Genomic DNA, 23,762 nt, shown 5'->3' on the forward strand with positions numbered 1-23,762 from the left:
TCTTAGTGAGGATTGCAAAATGACAAGCGACTTGGCGTGAAATTTCTAAGGTTCTGTTAGATTTTCAAATGAATCATGTATAACTATGCCTATTGCCCTGTAAAGCTTAAAAAGATCCACACGTTATATACCTACTGTTTTGTAAAATAAATGCAAAGGATTCTTAATGGGGCTTTTACAGCAAATAATTTTCACTTGGTCTTATTCTTTGAAAGAGGACTTTACTTCAGAAATTGGTAAGCTTGGCTAGCCCATTGTGGAATTTTGCGCAGACCACTCAACTTCAACTGGCCACAGTTTATTACAAGGTCCGCAAATTTTCACTTATCGCCAGGTTGATAGGATCGCTATGATCTGATCCGTCAAGTGATTCTTAACGAAAACTTTGTATTCATCTGTCTAGAAATTTATACTCCGCCTATCCCTCAAATGATTTCCCTTGTTGTTTTTATGGTGTTGCCGAGTGGTTTTGAGCTCGGTAAATGATTTTCGCTTCGAACCTTAGGTCTATCCATTTAGAATTTCTTTTATTGCGTCTGCTCGAAGGAAAAATAGATGTGGATTGTCGAGTTACCTTACCTGCGTTTTCGAGATTCCTTCTGGAGACTTACATCGGTTCTCGTGATTTCATTCGACTTTCGGAGTTCCCGTTGGGTTATGGCTATGACGGAATGTTTCTTGAGCCACCCATTTGCCCCCTTTATGCCTCTTTTCTTATCTCATCATTTCTCATGGGCCTTAGGGGTTTCCTCTTATTCATGATCGTTATTTTTGACAGGGTTCGGGGTTTCTTCTTCTTCAGGTTCACTCTCCTCTCGTTTCTAAGGATCCTACTCGAACTTCGGGATTCCATCGATTATAGGGGCGTTCCCTCGAGTTTCTTCTTCATTCAGAGTCATTCTCCTTGCGTTCCTCGAGATCCTTTTCGAGCTTCAGGATTCTCTCGATTACAGGAACACTTTGTCGGGTTTCGGCGATGACAGACGGCAACCTCTTGAGCCAAAACCCCCTTTCAATCAAAAGGGATAAAAATACATAAAAATCAAATAACAAAAACAACAAAAAAACATCAAAAAACACTCAAAGCGTATTTCGAAAAGCTGTTTCGAACTACGTTGGCTTGATCCCTTTTCACAGGGTACGTAGGCAGCTTGGGATCGTCATCCCAAGTTCAGTCAAACTTTTCAATAAAATCATTTAAATCCTTGAAAAAAATCATTTCAGCATCCAAAAATATCTTTCAAGCTTTCTCAAAAATACAAAAACCAAAATGGGCAAGGATGGTGATTGCCAGGTCACTCGGAGCCTTCTTTTCATTTCATTTTCGATTTTGATCATGGTTTGCTGGTTTTATCGGCTTTCCGACGTTTTATCGGGTTTTGGGACGGGCGACGACGTAGCGTGGCCCCTTCACAGGGATTGTCCTCGCTGAGCCCAACGATAGGCTATGACGATCGTGAGACTTATCCGATCTTTAGGGGATCAGGATCGCTGAGCTTGATTCATTAGAATCGCTCCCTGAGCCTATCGTACGCTCCCTTTTCTTCTCCCTGGTATTCTCGGTCCTCATGTACCGTTGATTTTCTGATTCATTTCTTTCCCTGTATCTTTTAGCTCATTGTGTGTTTATCTTTGACTTCTTATGTGTTACTGTTAGCTTGTTTACTCTCCTAGCATGAGATTGATTATTATTTCCTTAGCATTATCTCTTACATAGGCTCTCATGCTAGTATGTTTATTCTATTGCTTTGGTAGTTTACAGCTGTGCTTATCTGTCCTCTCACCTGCTTAGTTGTAGCATTTATTCATCTTATCTTGATTATCTGCTTAGCTGTAGCTGTGCGTGTGGATGTTACTGCTTTTCTAGATGTGATGAGTTAGGATTAGATGCGGTGAGTTAGGATTTGGATGTTTATTTTCTTTTGCCCATCCCCGGGTCATGCATGCTTAGATAGACGTTTTCTCGGGGATGCTCGTTCCCATTTCACATGATTTTAGCCCAAAACTTTTCAAAATTAATTAAAAATGGCATAAGAGACCAGGTGCTTGCACTTGGGCGAATTGGGGGCGCTTAACACCTTCCCCATTCGTCATCAGGCACGGACTTTTGTATCTCTGGTTATCCGTTGCAACAGAGTATTTCATGGGATCCAGGGCCTACTTCCCTGGATGGCGACTCTTCTTTGTTATAGGTACATCTTGGTTCCGGGCCAGTCCTTGAATCGAGAGGTATCTCATTTGTATCGTCACCCATGCTGTGAGTGGCATCATTTCGAGAGTTCCTTGGTAGAGCTCTCCTTCACATTGTGGAGATCTTAAAGGATTGACGCGGGATCTCGTGTCCCTCGCTCACTCGTCCTCGGGATCGGGGTCCACACTATAATATACTTATTCACTTTCATAATAAGTTATGATATTAACTACTTTCTTTAGGGTAAAATAGTAATCTACATACAAAAAGTACCAACACGGGTACCTGTCTATGACAATTACAAAAAAAAAATACCAAGAAGAGGCAGAGACATATGACAATGACGAAACAACTACTTTATATTACTCATGCAGGATACTTGCAAAATATTGACGGATTCTGAGCACCTCAAGAGGAACAACAATTATGGAAACCTCTATCGATTTAAGGGCTAGGATCAGCCTATATCGATTGGAGGGCGAGGATAATATTAACTAATATTAATAATTACTGAAGATGAACAACAATTATGGAAACCTCTATTGATTGGAGGCTAGGATCAGCCTATATCGATTGGAGGGCTAGGATCATATTAAATAATATTAATAATTATTTAATATTATCCCGAAATTTCAGCCGAAATTACCCAAACTTCGGTCAAAATTCTATACGAGAAAAATAGTCGTTCATTGATTTAGTCGGATTTCTGGCGAAATCCCCGAAATCCATAAAAATCAATTTAAAATGTACTTTAACTCGGTCAAAATTTCAGTAATTTTGGCCGAAATTTTGGGATAATATTAAATAAGGGATAAAATCCATATTTTTTTGTGATATTCCTTAAATTTCGGAACGGGATTTTGGGGGGAAATGAAATTTCGATCGAAATTTTGAAAATTCGGTTAAATTTCGGAACAAAATTTCGAGGCAAAACGAAATTTCGTTAGAAATTTCATACCATTTCGGGTTGACCGGATTTGGATTTCGGTCGAAATTTCAAACCATGCTTTAGAGCAAGATTTTAAATTTCAATTTAAGTTTTGATCGTCTTGGAAATGTGGACGTTTCGGTTTCTGATGAAAATTTCGGTAAAAAGTAAAGTAATACTATTTTCCCTATTATATGAATAGATCCTAGGTAGTTGTTCCTTTTAATCAAATCCAATATTAGATTGCCACTTCATTTTGTACTATTTGAACTATATTTGGGTCCATTTTTCCTAGTAAGTTAAACATAACAGAGTGGTGGGCCCACTAAAGAGTTCATAGGCAATACAACAAGAGAGTAGAGTTATTTTTCAGGCCACCTTTCAATTAATAGGCTGGACAAAATATATCAAGAGCAATCAGGGCATCTGGCGGGCTCAGGACCTGATAAAGCACGAACCCGCTAGCTATAATCAATCATCAAGGCAGAGTAATCAAACCGTCCGATGGATTTGGAATCATGATACCAAGCCCAAAAGATGAATAAAAAATTTAGATGGCAATCGGAAGTGCAAGATGTACCCAATTTCTTAATAAAAGGCAAATCGGGCAATCTACAAGTTAATTTGGAGCTTCCGAATCAACATCTAGCGAAGATCATTTCATTGTTTGTTGGTTGGGGCCTGGATGGGCAAAGAATTTTCAAATTGAGGTGTGGCCCAACGGGGCCAAACATGATCAAGAGCGATCAAGGCAATCCATCAAGATCCAAGTACCCAACTAGATCCAAGTACCCAACTGAATCCGCAGGAAGCGGCTATAACAATTGGGAGGGTGATGCCACATTCAAAACCATCAAAATCTAGATGTGTGGCTCACCATGGTCCAAACACAATCAAGCATCATTGGGGGTAATCCGTCAAGGAATAAGTCTGCAAATTGACATTCCCAATGACTATGCACGTAGGGGGAGCGACTATAAGCCTCCCTGATTATCAAACATGTGTCTTTGCATCTTTTTATTTCTTTGTGCATGATTGGATCGGATTTTACATTAGGGGTGCAACTCGGGTCGGGTTGGGTTGGGTTGGGTTGAGGCCAACCCGAACCCAACCCGAGGAGCCATTTTCTCAACCCGAACCCGAACCCGACCCCAACCTGAGGGGGTTCTGCTAGAAAAATCGATATGCAAATCTGTAATTTAGGATTGAAGATTGCCTTGTAACCCTTTAATCTCGCAACTTTGGAATAAAAAATCTACAATAGTTATTCACTGCAAGAATTAAAGGTAAGCAAATAAACAAAGTCGTTAGATCACTTATCGAGTTGAGACACGAAGGATCTTCGCTGTCCTTAAGACAAATCTCACCCCCACTATGACAAATCAACGGTGCAAATTGGCTTCACGACGTATGTCTCCAGGATACAACAACTCTTGCTCCAGGGGTGTGCACTCACGCAGCCCGGATGCCTATCAAACTCTCTTATATGTGCCAGAAAGCCTTAATCAGATAATCTTAGGGAAAACCAGAAATTCCAGAAATAGAAAGAGACGTAGAGAAGAAAGAGAATCAGAAAGGTTTTTCCACTAAGGATGCCTTTCTATTATCTCTAAATCCGGTCTTATAGAAAACCAAGAGGCACGTATTAGAGAAACGTCGCACCATCTAATGCGTGAGACGTTTCCTAAATGGCCGCTAAACCATGTCGATATGGAATCTTAAACGGTAACAAAGAGTTTAAACAAAAATTAAATATACTGAGCCGGCCCTGGCTGCGCGCGTGTGTGGTAAGACCAAAAGCCCGCCGGACCCAAGTGAGCGATCCGTGTGCGTATAATCCCCATGACTTCTTACTCATTCACAAGGCTAAGAGAGTGAAAGTATATATATGGCCACTCTCATCCTCTCACACTTTCCATCTGGGACTAAAGTTTTCTCATGACTTTAGTCCTTTTGGAGGGAAGCTCAAATACTTTGAATGGGAAGCCCAAAAGCATAAAGAAAGTCCCAAAGAAGGACAAACATATAATGACTAAAGGCATTTCGCGGAATCGCTGTTGCATGAGAGTGCAGCCACATAGGCTCGAATTTTTTCTTATCCATTTAATTCATCTGAGGTGGCGGCACTCCATTGCAACAGCGATTCCGCGAAATGCCTTCAGGTCCCTAGCAAATCCCATATTCTTTGCTTAAGTTTCTAAATAATTAAAAAATGGTATGTTATCTATGTGATTGTTACAGTTCCAACAAACAATATTTAACAGACAACGGTAGGAGAAGTGACAATGTCAAACTTGGGGCCATTATTATCAGCTTCCTTTCGAAAATATAGTAAGAGCAATAGGATGTGTGTCTCTGTGTGTGTGTGTGAGAGAGAGAGAGACAGAGAGTACATAGAAACAAGTAGCTATGTACATATATGAACTGCGACTACAGCATGTAAACCAGTAAATATCTTCCAAAAGCACGAAATAAAAGAGAGAGAAAAGAGCCAACGACAAGTATAGTAAGGCTAGACCAAACCTAAAATGACAAAGAAAACACTAAACACACATAGAAGCCATAATAAATCTAGCAACACATAGTAACAATGTACCCAACACCCAAACTTAAAATATCTCATTTCTATACGACTAGCTCCTCCAAAACAACCACGCCAGCTGAAGCTGGACCCGGTGAAGATGGCGGCGGCGAGCCGGACGAATCTGGTGGACCCGAAGCGTCGCAATAGCCTCTGAGTATGTCACCTTCTTGGGCCGTGAAGCCGATGGAAGCTAGCATGGATGGCCAGCATTGGCGCGTTATTACACGGATGGCTCGGCAACAATCCTGTCCAAGATAAGACTCTCCATTTAGGAAGAAGAGAACAATCTCGTTGGAGCAAGAACGCAGTTCGAAGAGCGCAGTCCAACACTCTGTGAAGCCTCCTAAGCCTTGAAGCCTTGCTTCGAGGTCATGGCTCGGCTTAAAGGGGAGATCTCGCGCCATGGCTGAAGCCAGAAGGCATGAAAGAGCCACTACGAGAGACAGCTTTAGGAGACCCATGTTGAGAGAGAGATGAAAAACGAAAGGTGAAGAAGACTGTAAGGAGGGTGGGGATATATATAGGGAGAGGTGAAAACGTGATGATTATGTGTTTATGGAGGATTAATTATCATAAGGTGCGTTTAAGGGAGACGAACAGATTTTGTGATTAGTTGTTAATAACGGAAGGGAGATGAATGGATTAGCTTCGTTTAGCTAATTAAACTCTATTAACGCCAATAAAGAACCTAATATCTCTCCACGAACAAAATAATACACTAGAGATCGAGGCCACTTTAGTGTAGGTTCTTTCCTGAGGATCCTTTGGGCCCTACATGTGCCCACAGATGTGATCGGGTCCATTGATCTTACCGACACAAGTCGTCTGGCCCTCTGCCATTAGTTCCACCTCAATAGGATTATCATACATACCATTTATTTGCTAAGCCACAACTTAGACATGTGGTGCCCCAAAAATCATCACCAGATGGATTTTCCTAACCTTCCGATCTATTGAGGAATGGCACATTATAAAAAAAAACCCTCTATAGATTACAGGGTTAGAGGTCATCCTAGATGACTCTAGATACGTGACCTATTAACTTGAGGCCGATCATCCCTAGATTAGGTAGTTTGGATATATTAGCTAGATTTAGTAGAGAAACTTACTACTAAATCTAGCTTAGTTGTTAATCTATCCAAACAACCTAATCTAGCACACATCCAACCAATGGTCAGATCTGATATTCTCTAATAAATTAAACATAACAAAGTGGTGGGCCCACTAAAGAGTTCACAGGTAATATAACAAGAGAGTAGAGTATTTTTCAGGCCTAGCTTCCAATTAATAGGCTGGACAAAATATATCAAGAGCAATCAGGGCATCTGGTGGGCTCAGGACCTGATAAAGGACGAACCCGCTAGCTATAATCAATCATCAAGGCAGAGTAATCAAACCGTCCGATGGATTTGGAATCATGATACCAAGCCCCAAAAAATGCACGAAGAATTTAGATGACAATCGGTACCCAATTTCTTAATAAAAGGCAAATCGGGCAATCTACAAGTTTGGAGCTTCCGAATCAACATCTAGCGAAGATCATTTCAGTGTTTGTTGGTTGGGGCCTGGATGGGCAAAGAATTTTCAAATTGAGGCGTGGCCCAACGGGGCCAAACACGAGCGATCAAGGCAATCCATCAAGATCCAAGTGCCCAACTGAATCCGCGCGCAGGAAGCGGCTATAACAATTAGACCTGGCAAACGGGCTGGGTGGGTTGGGTGACCCGTGGGTACCCACGGGTTGACCTGACCCAACCCATGTTTTTGCGGGTTGGGTGACCCGTGGTTCAATTTTGACAGGTCACTAAAACTCCGACCCGTGCCCGCAAATTTGCGGGTGGGTTGGGTCGACCCGCGGGCACGGGTCGATTTTGCCAGGTCTAATAACAATTGGGAGGGTGATGCCACATTCAAAAGCATCAAAATCAAGATGTGTGGCTCACCATGGTCCAAACACAATCAAGCACCATTGGGGTGATCCTTCGAGGAATAAGTCTGCAAATTGACATTCCCAATGACTATGCACGTAGGGGGAGCGACTATAAGCCTCTTTTATTATCAAACATGTGTCTTTGCATCTTTCTATTTCTTTGTGCATGATTGGATCGGATTTTACACTTGGGGTGCAACTTGGGTCGGGTTGGGTTGAGGTCAACCCGAACCGAACCCGAGGAGCCATTTCCTCAACCCGAACCCGATCCGACCCCAACCCGATTGGGTTCAACCCGACCAGACCCGTGGAACCATTTCCTCGACCCGAACCCGACCCGATTTTCAAATCAGGTCGGTTTTTGTAATAATGGTTCACTGTTCCAAGATAAATTCACCCCCTTTGGGTTTTATTTGTGATAATGGTTCACTGCTCCAGGATAAATTCATCCCCTTAAGGCTAACATTTCTATTTGCCTTGAAAACTTAAGGAAAAAGTAAATTCAAGGGGGGATTTTATGCGTCAGAGGGGAAAATATCATTCCTTTTTAGTTTTTTGAATTTTGGCTTTTTAGGTAATATTCAAAGTAAAATAGAAAATCAAAATTTTTTAGAGGAAAAATCAGAAAGGCAAATTTGCAACTTTTATTTTTAGTATATTTAATTAGTTTAAAAATATTTTAAAAATACAAGTCGGGTTTCGGGTCGGGTTCCCGACACCCCAACACGAACCCCACCCGGATTTCAGAAAACCCAACCCAACCCAACCCAACCCGGCAAAAAATTGGGTTCAACCCGACCCGAGTTGCACCCCTATTTTACACGTTGATTTTCTCAATAAACCCTCCCTCTCAATCATTGTGGGTCAGAGACCTCTCTCCCCTCATGATGCATCCAAGAAAGTCAATCTCAACCATCTATTCAATCCATTGATGATCCAAAGGCTAAGGGTGAGGATTGTGAAGAAACCAATCTGCCCATCCACATAGCCAATTATGTGGTGGTGGTGGTTCCTCACTTCTCCCCAAAATAATTTCAAAAGTTCTCATCTTCCAATCTAAATGCCCCATCTTCCACTACCTTCCATAGCCACATTATACTTATACCTCTTAAAAAAAATCCAAAAACATTGCACTTGAAAGAGGCCCTAGCCTCTAGCTCAATTGGTAAAAGACTGATCTTCAGCCTTGAGGTAAGAGGTTTGATCCCAGCTTACTGCTTACCTACGCAAAAATAACAATAATAATAATAAATTGTATTTGAAGGAAATGGTTGAACAAGGGCATGCAATGCCAGTGATTAGGGGTGCAACTCTTGCCGGGGTCCAACCGGGTCGGGTCTAACTCTAACCCTAACCCTAACCCTAACCAGGCCCATTAGCACAAAATTCCGACTAAACAAGTATATCCTAATATTTTAAGGGGAGGGGCTGATAAACTCACCCATTCTACCTCTTTGTGACTTGTGAGACATCTCTCCGTTCTCCCTTTTGCCCTCTCATCATTTCCCTCTCCTTACTCGCTACATAACAAAGAGTTGAGCTTCAAATCCATGAAAAAAGAAGAATAGGAGGGGATGAGCGGGAGGGAGGTACCGAGGAAGGAGTCAAACGTGCTGCGAGGGCACGAGGGTGCAGTCCTCGCCACCCGTTTCAACGCAGACGGAAACTACTGTCTGAGTTGCGGCAAAGATCGAACCCTCCGTCTTTGGAATCCCCACCGCGGCATTCATGTCAAAACCTACAAAGGCCATGGCCGTGAGGTCCGAGACGTCCACGTCACCCAGTAATATTACTCTACTCTCTCTCTCTCTCTCTCTCTCTCTCTCTCTCTCTCTCTCTCTCTCTCTCTCTATGAAATTAATTTTACATTTTTTTTGTCTTTTTAGAGGGAAAATCCCTTTCCCCAAAATAGATCCAATTGGGTTTTCTATCCGCATGATTTTTTTATTTTTTATTTCTAAAATTTCATTTTCTTTTTTATTAATCACATGGACATTTGGGTATAATGTAGTGTACAAGTATGTGCTGTTTCAATTAAGCATGGACTTGATCTCCAATTACTAACATGGATATATCTATTGTAGTGACAACTCCAAATTATGTTCTTGCGGTGGTGATCGACAAATCTTTTATTGGGATGTATCAACTGGACGTGTTATTCGAAAATTCCGCGGTCATGATAGCGAGGTTCGTTTCTCTTCTACGTTAACCAGCGTTAGTACTAGCACTTTCATTGAAATAGACTCTTTTTCTTGACAGAATTCCACTTTGGTTTGTTTTATTGTAAAGTAGTTCGTAAATTGACTCTTTTTCTTAGGTAATGCTCTGTAGATGACTGGATTTAACTAATGTTTCAGACAAGTACTTTCATGAGAGACAAAATAGTTTCTACATTCCACCTCTATATTGCTCTAACATTTTTTCTTGTAATGATTTGAAGTAATTGTACATTTGTCATGTACATCTGCTGGTCACCCTTTGGAGTCAATGTTCTAGACTGGGTGGCCCACAGATGCTATTTTCTCTTGCAAGGGCTAAAATCTTATATTTGGTTCAATTGCTAAGTCCTACAAAGGAAGTGTCAACTAAAAACCATCAGAATGTAGACATCCTAAAACTCCAACTTGGTTTTTTTTTAGTGTCAAAATTTTATTGTGTGGCAAAAGAAAGAAAAGTCCCGACAAGATGATCAGGATCAGAACAGAAATATACTAGTGCTACATTTCAGAATCAACCCAAACAACTCTAATGAGATTCACTGGTTTCCATTTCCTTTGCTCATGTTTCTACCTCCACACAGGCCTATCTTCGAACTTGACTTGACTGCACCTGAAAGCCTTATAATTTATCCAATACTACATCAAAAACATCTACAAGAGTCCACAGGAAACCAGCACCTGATATAATCCATCTAATGCCGTTCCATGAGTATCCTTCTGTTTCCAATTTGGTTTCTTAAAATGGAGAGGTTGACTAAACCACAACTTTTTTTCCAGTTTGCTGATGCACCTTCCGTACTCATAATTGTTTGGAAGCCAGCCAATGATAAAATGGTCACTCAGTATAGGTTGTTTTTTGCAGATTAAGATCAACCAATTTTAGTTAAATTGGATCCGATCAGTTAGATAGGTTCTTTTTCCTTTTCCGCTTTTTTGCAACTCTGTTCCATGTGTTCTTACATTACAGTTTCCATCCACATTTTATCAACAATTGTTTGAGTGAATTAATGTGTTCCGTGCATAGGAGTTCTGGTACAAAACATTGGTAACAAAGTATATAATAACTGGCACAATTGGTAACATAATTGTTCGCAGCTAAGCATACATCATTAAAGCAGTTCACATGCATGTTATTTACTTGTTTGGAGCAGCCTACACGCAACCTAAGAACTCTTGATATATTAACATTTTCAGGTTAATTCCGTGAAGTTCAATGAGTATGGATCCGTGGTAGTATCAGCAGGGTATGATCGTTCAGTGCGCGCATGGGACTGTAGGTCCCACAGCACTGAGCCAATACAGGTGACTTGACATTTTTGTTTCAATAGCCCAAATTTAAACTGTAGGAGTCCTAAGTTTATTATGAGTTCTTGACTTTGTTTTAATTCTTGTGGTTGATGTTGCAGATCATAGATACTTTTTTGGATAGCGTGATGTCTGTTTGTTTGACAAAAACTGAAATTCTTGCCGGAAGTGTTGATGGAACTGTTCGCACATTTGACATCCGTATTGGTAGGTATGTAACATCATAGTATCTATGGAGTATACTGAATTCTATTTCATTCTTCATTTGAGAGATTGTAGTCTGTCCTTTCTCTAACTTAAATACTCTGTAAATTTAATGAATTTCAAAGGCATTTCTTCTGATGATAACTTTTTGTTGCCATAAACTAGAGAACTTTCTGATGACTTGGGGCAGCCTGTGAACTGCATTTCAATGTCAAATGATGGCAATTGCGTATTAGCAAGTTGCTTGGATTCTACTCTACGTCTTTTAGACAGGTAATATCCTATACCTTCTTATCTTATATAGCGACTACAGATTTTCTTTTGCTGTTTCTCCATCTATGTGGATTCTTATGGCAGGTCTACCGGGGAACTGCTTCAAGAATATAAGGGTCATACTTGCAAGGTTAGAATGTACTTACCGAGTTACCACAGTTCTAGATCTTTATGATATAGTGGCAGTATTTTTTCATTATTGCATGGTATGTGCTCCATATGAGTTTATTTGTTAGCATTTATTCATCTTTTCCTCACTCCATACAATCTTTACTCGACGTCTCCTTGTGAACCTACGCCCACCATATAATCCTTTTTTTACCTCCAAACACTTCTTGCCTATTATTTCTGGAGATATTGTTTCTTTCTTGCTAAATAGACCACAAGTCAGCGAATAAGCAAACCCACTGACATAATTAGGCCTATGATTGTGAATGGATCATTAGACCATTCTTTTGACAAAGCATCAATGAAGCCGACATAGTCCACACTCCACACCCTTGTTATTGATACCGTTCCGTTCCGGAAAATGGAACAAAAGTACAAAAGGCAAAACAAAATGTACTGCCCAGAAATTCTGTCAGTTTCATTATGTTCTGGTCCAATCTAGGTCTATTTGGTCTGGAATGCACGAAATAGGGCGAAACATCCTGTTCTAGACAAAATTGTGCGGAATTTCGAGGCAGTTTTCAGATTCAATTTTTTGCCGCAAATTTTTAAGGTTTTCCCTTTTTACCTCTTTTAGTGACTGCTTTATGTTCGTTTGGCAGGCATTTGATGTCTTTAAACCCTCCCAAACGAATGTGAGGGCTAAAAACTCATGAAAACCCCTTATTTTTTTACTTATTCAGGACTCATTTCTTCCCTAAGACCCTACCCTTAAGGGCGATGATATTTTCACTCCTCTTGCGGTACGCATTCGCTCCCCTCATTAGCGCTTTTTGACGTCAAATCACGTTAAAAGGGGAGCGAATGCTTACTGTATGGGGAGTGAAAATATCATTGCCCATGCTTAATTTATAATTGGCATTTGGCATGATGAATTGTGAGTGTTATTGATGTTTTCCATTGAATTTGATATTAATTGGGTTTCATTCATATGATAGATGTTTCAAGTATCATTTTATTAAATTTGGTGGATGTGGTGGTTCTTATATTTTTCTTTTGAATTTTTTAACTATTAAAAAATTTCAACCGATTGTAGCATCTTTTCTTGAATGGAACACCGGAATGGACGAAACACCAGAACGTTCCATTCCAGTGAGCAAAACAAAATGCCCATCAGAACGAAATTAAAAAGTAAGTTCCACACCATGCGAATAGTGCAATAATAGAAGAACAAAGCCTCGCCACAAAAGGATAGTATATGTGAATGTGATCCGCCGATTTTTTTGAAGCCGCGAGCATGATGCAAAAGTTTTCGATCTGCCTCAACCCTTTGATATGTAGATGGCGACTAGTTTAAATATTATTAAGATTTGCACACAAACGAAGCATTAAGTTGACGTGAGATAGTTCACAAATGGGTGTTACAACCACACTGCTCTCCACTAGATACTTGTAGCAAGATCTCATTGGAATGACTCCTAATGGACACCACTTCCGCAGATTACAATCCTTAACCTCTATTGTGTGCATTAACCTGTCCTACCAAAAAAATAAATGTATCTCCTCATCGTTCAAAACCCTCCTTAAACAAGCTTCCACTAAAATACCTCGTCCCTATCCTATCTCGACAAACTTTAACAATGCATGCCATTAAAAAAAACTTACTATTCTACTAGCTTGATGCAAAAAATTCTAGCAAAAGAAATATAATCAAATGAAAACCATGCTAAAAATTTCTAGCAATAGTTCATTCCATGCAATCACAAATCATCGTTTTTCTAAAGCATCGCACCCAAGAACAAGAGACCTTACTAACATGCCAACATCACAACACCGGCCGGCCGTAAACTTTGCCACTTTTCTATGAAATGAATCCTATAGTTTTTGAATGCCAACAATTTATTAGAAAAGGAGCAAAGTCCAACAATCGAGATGGTTGGAAACAAGCCCGGGAAAAAAAAAACAAGCAGCAAAAAAAACTTGAGGGAGAAAATCAAAAGTATCATGTTAATCTATCCACCCCGGAATGAGCTAAATGATTATCCTTGCAAAGCACCAAACGTGTTGCAAGGCCATGGAGTGTCCCTCAAGCCTATCTAAAATATCCTTAATACATCTGCAAATCTCCAAGGATATCTAACACCATTTCTCACAATGAATGACATTAAGCAAATCACCTTCCACGATGAGGAAGTCAAAGAGATCATGATCCACGAGCTGAATCCCCACCAGCAAAGCCTTAACTTCAGCCTCATTAGTCTCCTAGATTGGCTTAGAATAAGCCCATTGAACCTCACTCACATCACTATGGAGCAGACCCCCAATACGAGTCGGCCTAGGTTTCCCAAGCTAGAACCATCATAGTTCAACTCAAGTAACCGAGAAGATAGGGGCGTGGGGCACCTAGGAGAAGGTTTATCTGCCAAAATCCTACTCCTTCATGCCTCATCCCAAGACCGTTGAATAACCGACTCTCAAATATTGTAGAAAACAGGGACAACTGCCCAATGCATGGTGGAAAAGATATCCTGCTAGATGAAATAGAGACTTTACTAATATGTCAGCACCTCACCACTGGTAGATGTAGCATCACACTACATGATAATTTTTTTAGCATTTTTTGAATGCCAACAATTTATTAGAAAATGAGCAAAGGTCAACAATTGAGTTGGTCAGAAACAAGCCGGTAAAAAAAGAGAGAAATAAGCAACAAACAAACCTCGAGGAGGGAGAAAATCAAGTCTCAGGCTAATCTATCCACCCTGGAACAAGCCAAATAATCATCCTTGCAAAGTGTCAATCGTGTTGGAATGCCACGAAGTGCCCTCAAGCCTTTCTAAAATGTCCCTCTAATAGCATCCGCAAATCTTCAAGGGTATCTAACACCATCCCTCACCCAATGAATTGCATTAAGCGAATCACCTTTCACGATGAAGAAGTCCAAGAGTTCCTGGTCCTCGAGCTGAATCCACACCAACAAATACTGCATCTCAACCTCATTATAATCCTTGATTGGCTTAGAATATGCCCACCGAACCTCACTCGCATCACTGCAGAGCAGACTCCAATACCAATCGGCCTGGGTTTCCCAAGCTAGAACCATCAAAGTTCAACTTAAGGAACTAGGAAGATAGAGGGGTGGGGCACCTAGGAGAAGGTTTATTCACCAAAATCCTCCTCCTTTGTGCCTCATCTCAAGAACGGCGAATGAACAACTTTGAGATATTGTAGAAAACAAGGACGACTACTCAATTTGGAGTGCACCTAGACCAACTTTCACAAGTCGAAGCTATTTGGGCTGCATTTGGACCCGGAGGTTTCCCTAGGGCTTGCAGGCATCATGGGATGTAAGTTAGACCATCTTCCCTCATCTTACTTGGGGTTGTTTTTGGGAGTGGGCAGGCCAAAGAAATCCAGTTGGGATCCAATTGTAGAAAGGGTGGAAATGAGATTGGATTCGTGGAAGAGAAACCTTGTTTCAAGAGGCGGAAGATTGACTCTTATCAAGGCGGTTCCGGCAAACATCCCCATCTATCAGCTATCCCTATTCAAATGCACTGTCATTATTTCTAAGAGAATAGAAAAAATTCAGAGAAGATTTTTGTGGGGTGACTGTGATGAGAAGAAAGGCATATCCTTAGTGGGATGGAAGAATGTCTGTAAACCCTTGAAGGCGGGTGGTCTAGGGATCAGGAAGATAAACGAAGTGAATCAGTCTTTGTTGGGTAAGTGGTTATGGAGATACGGGGAGGAAGTGTTTTTGCTCTAGGCGAAGGTTATTGATAGCAAATACGGGTCGAAAGTGGGGCATTGGGAATCAGAGGACCGTTTCAGATAGAAGGGCCGCATTCTATGGCGAGATATTTTGAGTCATCTTCATTTGTTCCGTGTTGGTACAAGATTTAGAGTTCATTTTGGTGGCTGAGTTAGGTTCTGGCTCGATAGGTGGTGCTCTCCCATCCCTTTGAAGGAACTATTTCCAGATTTGTTTGTGGTTACTTCTTCTAAGGAGGCTTTAGTCAAGGACTTATTTATTCAGAGAGCGGACATGATTGTTTGGCTACCTTCTTTCAGACGAAATTTCTTTGACAGGGAGCTCCATTCGGTGTCCAGGATGTTTGAGATATTAGAGGGCTTTTACATTAAGCGGGATGGTTCCGTTGTAAGGGTATGGATCTGGGATTCTTCGGGGGAGTTCTTTGCCAAATCTTTCTACCATCATCTCGTGCCTTGCCCTGCATCTCCTGGAATCGCTAGAGTTTGGTCTATCCTTGTTCCTCCAAGAGTTGGTGTTTTTGGTTGGGCTGCTATTCGGGAGTGTATTCAGACGATGGATTTCTTAAGGGCGAGGAAGATGATGATTGTAGATCATTGTGCTCTCTGCGGTCTAGATAGGGAATCGATCAACCATCTTTTCATCATTGTAAGGTTGCTAGGGAGGTTTGGTGCAGCATCTTGGCGAGATTTGGAATTTCTTGGGTTTTCCCCAAGCACCACTTGGAGGCGCTGGACGGTTGGGAATTGGCCCATTGGCAGAAATAGGTAAGATATTGTGGAATATCTCTTTCCTCGTTGTCATTTGGGTGTTGTGGAAAGAGAGGAATGCAAGAATCTTTAAGGGTCATGTTAAAAGTGTTTCTTGCTTATCCACCAAGGTGATGGCGCTAACTGTTTTTTGGGCTAAATCCCTCCCTAATTTTAACTTTGTTTCCGCCTATGATTTGTGGAATGGGTGGAGGGAGGTATGCTTTAGCTCTGAGTTGAGACCTTCTATCATTCAGGCTTGGGAGTCTCCGGAGAGGCGATTCCTCAAGTTTAATTTTGATGGATCATGTCTTGGAAACCCGGGCCCGACGGGAATGGGGGCGTGCAAAGGGATGCAAAGGGAGTGGTGAGGTGGGCCTTTGTGGGTCCTATTGGAGTCGCCGATTCTAGTGAGGCGGATGTTCGCGCGTTTCTCTAAGGAGTGAAGTTTTTAGTGGGGGAAGATCTTAATCGAGTGGTGGTGGAAGGGACTCACTCAATGCTATTCGTTGGTTGTCCGGCTCTCATATTTTCCCTTGGCGTTTCGCGGACCTTTTTAATGAGATAAAAGACATTGTGGGCAGCTCTCTTATATCCTATCGCCATATTAGGAGATCGGCCAATGGTGAGGCGGATAAGCTTGCAAGGGCCGGGGTTCTCTTGGAGGCTTTGGAGCAATTCGATTTCCTTCTGCCTTGAGCTTTGTCTTTTGCTTTCTTTGCTATTTGCTCGTATATAGCTGCGTTGTATTTTCCCTCTTTGTTCTTTGCTTTTGACCATCTCGGTCTCTTTTAATGAAATCTTTGACCATTCAAAAAAAAGATGGACGACGACTCAATGTATGGTGGAAAAGATATGCTGCTGGATGAAATAGACTCTCATTGAAGATCGCTGAAATAATCTATTATTCCTTTATTTCCAAAGGATACATAGTGGCAAGCAAAGCAAGACTCCATAAGGTACAACCTCTATCCTCAATTAAGACTGTACTTAAAACTTCATCCGAAGTTCAACACCACATCCTCCTATCCTCGATCCTCACCTAATCTTTTGATATAGACAGAGTCAAGCTTTGTCATAGATGCATCAACCAAGCCCATCTCTCTATAGAAAAAACATCTATGAAACTGCACTTTCTGGGCCAATTGGCCCTCCTGCTTGTCAGAGGGCCTCTCACTAGTCCCGCTCACTGAAGCCAACCTAAAAGTCTCGGAAAGTCATCCCTAACCGAATCCACCCCATTCCAAGGGTCAAGCTAAAACCGAATTCTCCCCCCTTGTTGCCAACTCTTAGACAAACCCCTTTCTGGAATTTAACTAACAATCTCATGATGTCTCTCCAAACTGTGATACCCTAAAAACTGAACTCATCAATAGAAGTCCAACCTCCAAAGCTAGAATCATACTTATTCTCAATCGCCGCTCTCCAAAGATCATTGCTTTCCTCTCCAAATCTCCATAATCATTTGCCATGTAATATGCTATCCATCCCTTGAAGATTCTAATTCCAAGCCCACCCTTCGCCTTAATGGGACAAGCCTCGACCCAACTGGCCAGATGATATTTCCTTCTTTCATAATTATCCACAAAAAATTCCTTTGATGATGGTTGATTTTGTCAATCACACCTATTAGGCATCCAAAGAGAGAAATGTATTACAAAGGAATATTGGCAAGCACCGATTTAAAATCCGACATCCTAGAAAGAGAAATTTTTTCATCAAAGGAGAAAACCTTCTTTCCACCCTTTCGATGATTGGGTCCCAAAGAATTTTAGACTGATGACCAACACGAAGTGGAAACCCAATATAAGAATTTGGGATGGATTTCTCCCTACACCCAATCATTTTTGGTGAAACGATTGCAATCTTCCAAACTAAAATGAACACCCATAACATAGATTTGGAGAGCTTAATTATTTGCCCTAAAACCGCCGCATAACATCAAAGAACAACCTTATGATTCTTATTTTTCTCCTCCTCAGCACTACTAAACAACAAAGTATCATCAACACACTGCATGTGTTATCTTTGTCCTAGTCAGACTCGCCCTAAAACCTTCAATGAGACCACGGAGTGGTCAAGAGAAGGGAGACAAAGGATCACCTTGGCAGAGCCCTCTAGAAGTTTGAAAAAAATACAAAGGGAAATCTGTTGATCAATACAGAGCACCAAGACAAACACATGCATCTGCTCAGCCACTTATGCCAATTATGCCATCAATCACCAAATCCAGTATACCAATCATGTAATCCAAACAACTCCATTACACCCTTTCATAAGCTTTCTCCATATCCAACTTGCAAATGACCCCCACCTCCCACTTCTATGATAAAAGTCAATAATTTCTTTTGGCTTGTTAGATTTATCCCTGGTTTCATGGAAAGGTAAGGACCTTTGTGCTTTAAATACAATCACCATATTCTTCAACTTTTTTTAATTTGTGAAAGCTTTATAATATTTTTTCGATTGATAATTGGGACATTATCTCAAGCTGCTAGGCATTTGATGTTTCATTTTTTTTATTGTCATACAGTTTCTTATTGTGCACACCCTATCACTGTTTTTTGTTATCATGTCCAAAATCTTATCTTTTTTTAATTTCCTGGACGAATTTTCGTCCATTGTTAATCATGAGATTTATTTTTTTGCTTCCAAGCAGTCTTACAAGATGGATTGTTGCCTTACCAACACTGATGCCCATGTCACAAGTGGCTCCGAGGATGGACATATTTATTTCTGGGACCTGGTGGATGCATCCGTGGTTTCAAGTTTTCGAGCTCATGCCTCAGTGGTAAAATTTTCTTCTCTCCCCGTCGTATTCATTGAAATGAAAATACATGGGCATATTATAATTTGCAGTGAATGAAAGATTTTTCTCGGATCCTCTTAGTTGTTTAGATCCTTAACTCAACTCAACTCAACAAAGCCTTTGTCCCAAACTAGTTGGGGTCGGCTAAATGAATCGTTTAGAAAAATTTCATGAATTAGGTGAAAGGAATCTACCCGGCTCTAATCCTGGCTCTAGTTGGGTTCTTCTACATGGATCATTTTCTTCCATTCTATCCTATCCAAGGTCATGTTCTCTGTTATGTACCTAGCTATCAAGTCTTTCCTCACTGTTTCTACCCAAGGTCATGATCTCTGTTTAGTTGTTTAGATCCTATTCTCCATTTTTCTACAGCACTTTTGTTAAGGGAGATACGCCTTCCCAATCTATTCTTTCATTATTGTGTATTACATGTACAACATTTCCCTTCTTAAGTGATTCTTGTGTTGCTAATCACCTAAGCTCATTTATTTAAATTCCTTGTAATAGAAGGTCCATTCAGCATTCAATTTATCTGACTTATGATGTTTGGGTGTGCTTGCCATCTGAATTTGACTTACTGTAGTGCTAACAAATTTATCACAAATCCATTCAATGTGTTCAATGTGCCTTTCTTGGCAACAATAGCTTACTTAAGGGGTATTAGCACTTGGACCCTACTACTGGAACGATCTACTTATAAAGGCATGTTGCTTTTGTTGAGGCTTCCTCTTACATAAACTCATATTGTGCAGCAACAGGGGGGGATAAGGTTTCATGTCTCGGTTTCCGTATGCGATTTGGTCGTGACAGACATGGAAACATGCTGGTTCATATGGAAATTTAAGTAGAAATCCTATAAAATAATGAACATTTACGATGAACCTTCAAGAAATGCTACAATAAGAACAAATACACACTCAAGCAATCAAATACGCAAGAAAACGACCGATAATTTTTTTTTATTTTTTTTTTAAATTGAAAATTTGGATCATTTCTCGATTTGTGCGTGTCATCCTTGCGCAGGGGCCGTGCTAATCTTCTCTGTATCGTTCCAATTTTATCGGATGTCTCCGAAGAGACGACCGATAATGACTTAAAAGCATCGAACACTTGGCATGTGCCTTCCCCAAAAAAAAAAGGATCGAACACTTAGTGACATGAGTTGTCTCGCATGTCAGATAATTCAGTAAATATCACATTTCACATGTAATTCATATAAATATTTATAGATTATATACACACCACATTTCACATACAATTCATTTATATATATAATATAATTATATAAACTATAATAGTATAGTATACCTAATAGAGGGATTCTTGACTGAAGGGCGCCCTTGTAAAAATGGGGTGAAATGGCGCCCTTATTGGCTGCACGTCACTATCCCATTTGACTTTCTAGACATCATTAAATGCAAGATGGTGACCTGCAGCCTATGGGGCACCCTTTCACCTCATTTTTGCAAGGGTGCCCTTCAGTCTAGAATCCCTCTACCTAATAATGCACTAAATGGCAAAGGAAGATATTTTTTATGTTTAAAATAATTTTTAATATTTTATTTAAAAATATAAAAAATAGAAAATAGTTAGAAAATACAATATAAATTTTATGTATAACAAGGCATGGCTAAATCTGCACATGCTTTGATTTTGTTAGTTTTTCTTAAAATGTAATGTTTTTTTTCTAAATTTTTAATAAAAATACAAAATATTTGATATAATATTATAACATTTGTAATTGATGCAAACATAGGGTTCTCGGATTTTTAGGAGAACTTTAGGAGTGCTGTGCCTGTGAGTCTAAATTTTCAATTAAAGCCAATATTACCAGTCCAAATATGATTGAACATTCAGAAATTAGATCAATTCTTAGCTAGGGTTTTCACATGCAAGTTGACCTTAAAGATAAGTCATCTAGTTAATTCAACCCAAACAAAACATGCAACACAGTTTTCATCCTATGGAATCGGATCTATAAAATAGGGCAGCAATCAACACAGTCTATCTGCAATCTGAAAATAAAATGAAATGATAAAATGCTGGGGCCCAATAATCACTTATCTATGGTAGAAAAGTCTCAACGTAAATCTAGGTGAATGAGTGGCTGATCCAAGGGATATAGCCAGCAAAAATCAGGTCAATGAACGTAATAACAATGTATTGGACAAGTCTCACCTGATGGTGTGTGCCTCAGCTTCAAATCTCTTAATAAAAGGGAGTGAAAGGGATGTAATATGAGAGAAAGGGCAACAAAGAAGATCTCAGACAGCAGCTATCAGCAGTGCTGTCCATTTGTTGTATCTTTTCTTTTTCTTTTATGGCTTGTATTGACCTCCTCAGTCCGCGGGCTTTTACCCCTTTTCTAATCAATCGTTGCCATTCAAAGAAAAATGTTTACTTCTTCCATTAAGTTTAGGATGGAAAGGGTGGATGGGACAAGGTTTTGGGAATGTTTTTGGTGGTTGGGGAGTGTGTTTTTTCCATGCTTATTGAGTCTTTATAGACTATTTTGTGAGGAATGGGTCCTCCTTTTCATGATTATTTTGGCAACATCTTTCTCGGTTCCAATCGAATGGAAAGACTCATATGAGGTGGATGTTTTTGCCCTTTTCCAGCCTAAAGATTTTCACTAACAAACTTGATGGCAAACTGCTGTTGGAAGGAGACTCGGCAAATGTCTTGGGCAAAGAATACTCTAATTGGACTGTGGTGGATAGCAGAAATAATTAACAAGATTTGTAATTTACATGACAGAAATTCTTATTCTTTTTCTAGTGTACCTTGCAGTGCAAATGAGCTAGCTGATTTGCTTGCGAAGAGTGGTGTGAGCAGGGATTCGTTGTTCTGGGGCAACCTCTGCCCTGTCTAATTTGATTTTTTATGTGCGTGCTGTTCGTGATACTTGATAAAATCGTTTATCGTTTAAAAAAAACATTTATAATGTTGCCCTTCTTAAGTGGTTGTTATGTTGTCAATTACCCAATGTTATTAATGTATCTTCCTTTATAATTCACATCCATTCATCAATTACCCAATGTTATTAATGGATCTTCCTTTAAGAGCTTCTTGTATATTGATTTGATGAATGGATGGAAATTGATGCTTAACCTTTAAAATGTTCTAAAACTTGCCTATGGAATAGACAGGGTAATTTGTTGGGAAATTCTTAAATACATGAAATATGAGGGAATTGGGCAAATGATTACATGTAAGAATCATGATTTCTGTAATCTTGTTTGGACACAGACTCTGAGCGGTCTTTTGAATCTTAAGTGGAGGGTGGGTCCCTATCTTTTGGTACTCCATTCTACACAAGTCATTGCCTGGCTTGAGTCGAACCAAATACTCGGACTTTGACCTGTTCCTGTTTTAGGCCATGGTTGAAACTGCACTGTGTGTGTGCGCGCTTTCTTTAGGTCAAAAAATACTTATTACTGCCGTAATGTAGCACACATGGTTTGGTCCTTCATTTGGCATCAAACTCAGTTCCAAGGAATTTTCTGGCATGTTGAACTTTTCCTTCATTCATTGTGATTGTTTAGAGGATCACATATCTGTGAGCTGGGGGTCTTTTGTTAGTGAGAACTGATGGGGTGAATGAGTCATTGTTACGGATGCCTCTGACAAAAAGGGTATTGGGGCAAGAAAGAGTGGTGCTTAGTATCTCTATGTCAATTGCTAATTATTTCCCTATTCATTATTCATTGTATGGTCACAAACATCGGAATTCAAAACTTCTTTGGGTACTGCTTTGCAAAGTTGTTATTATTTAAATATCCTTTAATGGTTTCTTAATAACTAAAGTCAACTAAATACTGATTTTAGATTAAATGTACTGAGTAGTGACTGTTCACTGCAAAGCAGAATGACAAATTGTATCATACCATGTTGGACAAAGACGATTATAGATTACTCTGCGCCTGTGTTCTCCTGTGCTTATACTATTTTGTAAATCTACACTAGAAATTAGCGATTGGGAAATTGATGGCAGTCCAGTAACCAGTTGAACAGAGAAGAAATAGAATGGAAAGTACTAAACTAATTTATGAATGGTTTTTAAAAACAAGGCAAAAATGAGATGATAGGTTCATTCATTGGTTTTGATTTGATGGTAGGTTCCATGACATGTTTGGAATTTCTTCTACTTTTCTGATATTTCCCTTTTTTTTTTATGGAGATGTATAGATTTAAATGTGAAGCTGCTGGTGTGGGAAAAAGAATATAAGCATTTCTGATTGTTTTGTTGGCAGGTAACTAGTGTGAGTTATCACCCACAAGACAGTTGCATGATAACATCCTCTGTTGACGGCACCATTCGCGTCTGGAAAACATGAGCCCATGCAAATTATGGTATCAGCTTTTGGTTTGGAAACCCTTTGATTTTGATGCATGCATCAATATCCATTCATATGTTTGTAGTTTGTAAAGTGTAAGTATATATGCATGAGGTTCTACCTTTGTTTGATCTTAACCACAAACACATCATTATTTTCACAAATTCAGTTAAAAAATTATATAACTAATTAGAAATGAGGGATGATATGAAGTGTATTACATACATTGAACATCTTATTTATTTCTCCTTGTTATGTCTATCATATGATCAGACTCTGGTGGTTAGTAGGCCCACAACATGCTTGGTTAGGCCACAGTGCCTACACTAAGGTGGTGAACCCCTCTAATC

At 39.9% G+C, this 23,762-nt stretch overlaps 2 protein-coding genes and 1 non-coding gene across 3 annotated transcripts; 1 reads left to right on the forward strand and 2 right to left on the reverse strand.

Moving 5' to 3' along the window:
* Nucleotides 1-5,744: 5,744 nt before the first annotated feature.
* Nucleotides 5,745-6,107, reverse strand: LOC143888804 (egg cell-secreted protein 1.4-like). Its single transcript, XM_077393203.1, has one exon. The coding sequence runs from the start codon at nucleotides 6,105-6,107 to the stop codon at nucleotides 5,745-5,747; it is 363 nt and encodes a 120-aa protein (XP_077249318.1).
* A 2,925-nt stretch (nucleotides 6,108-9,032) lies between these two features.
* On the forward strand, nucleotides 9,033-23,638 carry LOC143887352 (Transducin/WD40 repeat-like superfamily protein). The gene is made up of 8 exons (XM_077391452.1): nucleotides 9,033-9,416; nucleotides 9,718-9,820; nucleotides 11,047-11,154; nucleotides 11,259-11,368; nucleotides 11,527-11,634; nucleotides 11,719-11,764; nucleotides 18,926-19,057; nucleotides 23,329-23,638. The coding sequence occupies exons 1-8, from the start codon at nucleotides 9,208-9,210 to the stop codon at nucleotides 23,410-23,412; spliced, it is 900 nt and encodes a 299-aa protein (XP_077247567.1). The 5' UTR covers nucleotides 9,033-9,207; the 3' UTR covers nucleotides 23,413-23,638.
* LOC143889007 (U6 spliceosomal RNA) lies at nucleotides 20,053-20,155 on the reverse strand. The gene has a single exon (XR_013254634.1). It is a non-coding gene; the product is annotated as a U6 spliceosomal RNA (small nuclear RNA).
* Nucleotides 23,639-23,762: the final 124 nt, after the last annotated feature.

The sequence above is a fragment of the Tasmannia lanceolata genome, unplaced genomic scaffold, assembly GCF_043159265.1.
Source record: "Tasmannia lanceolata isolate RefF3 unplaced genomic scaffold, GAP_Taslan_0.1 ptg000012l, whole genome shotgun sequence".
NCBI lineage: Eukaryota > Viridiplantae > Streptophyta > Magnoliopsida > Canellales > Winteraceae > Tasmannia > Tasmannia lanceolata.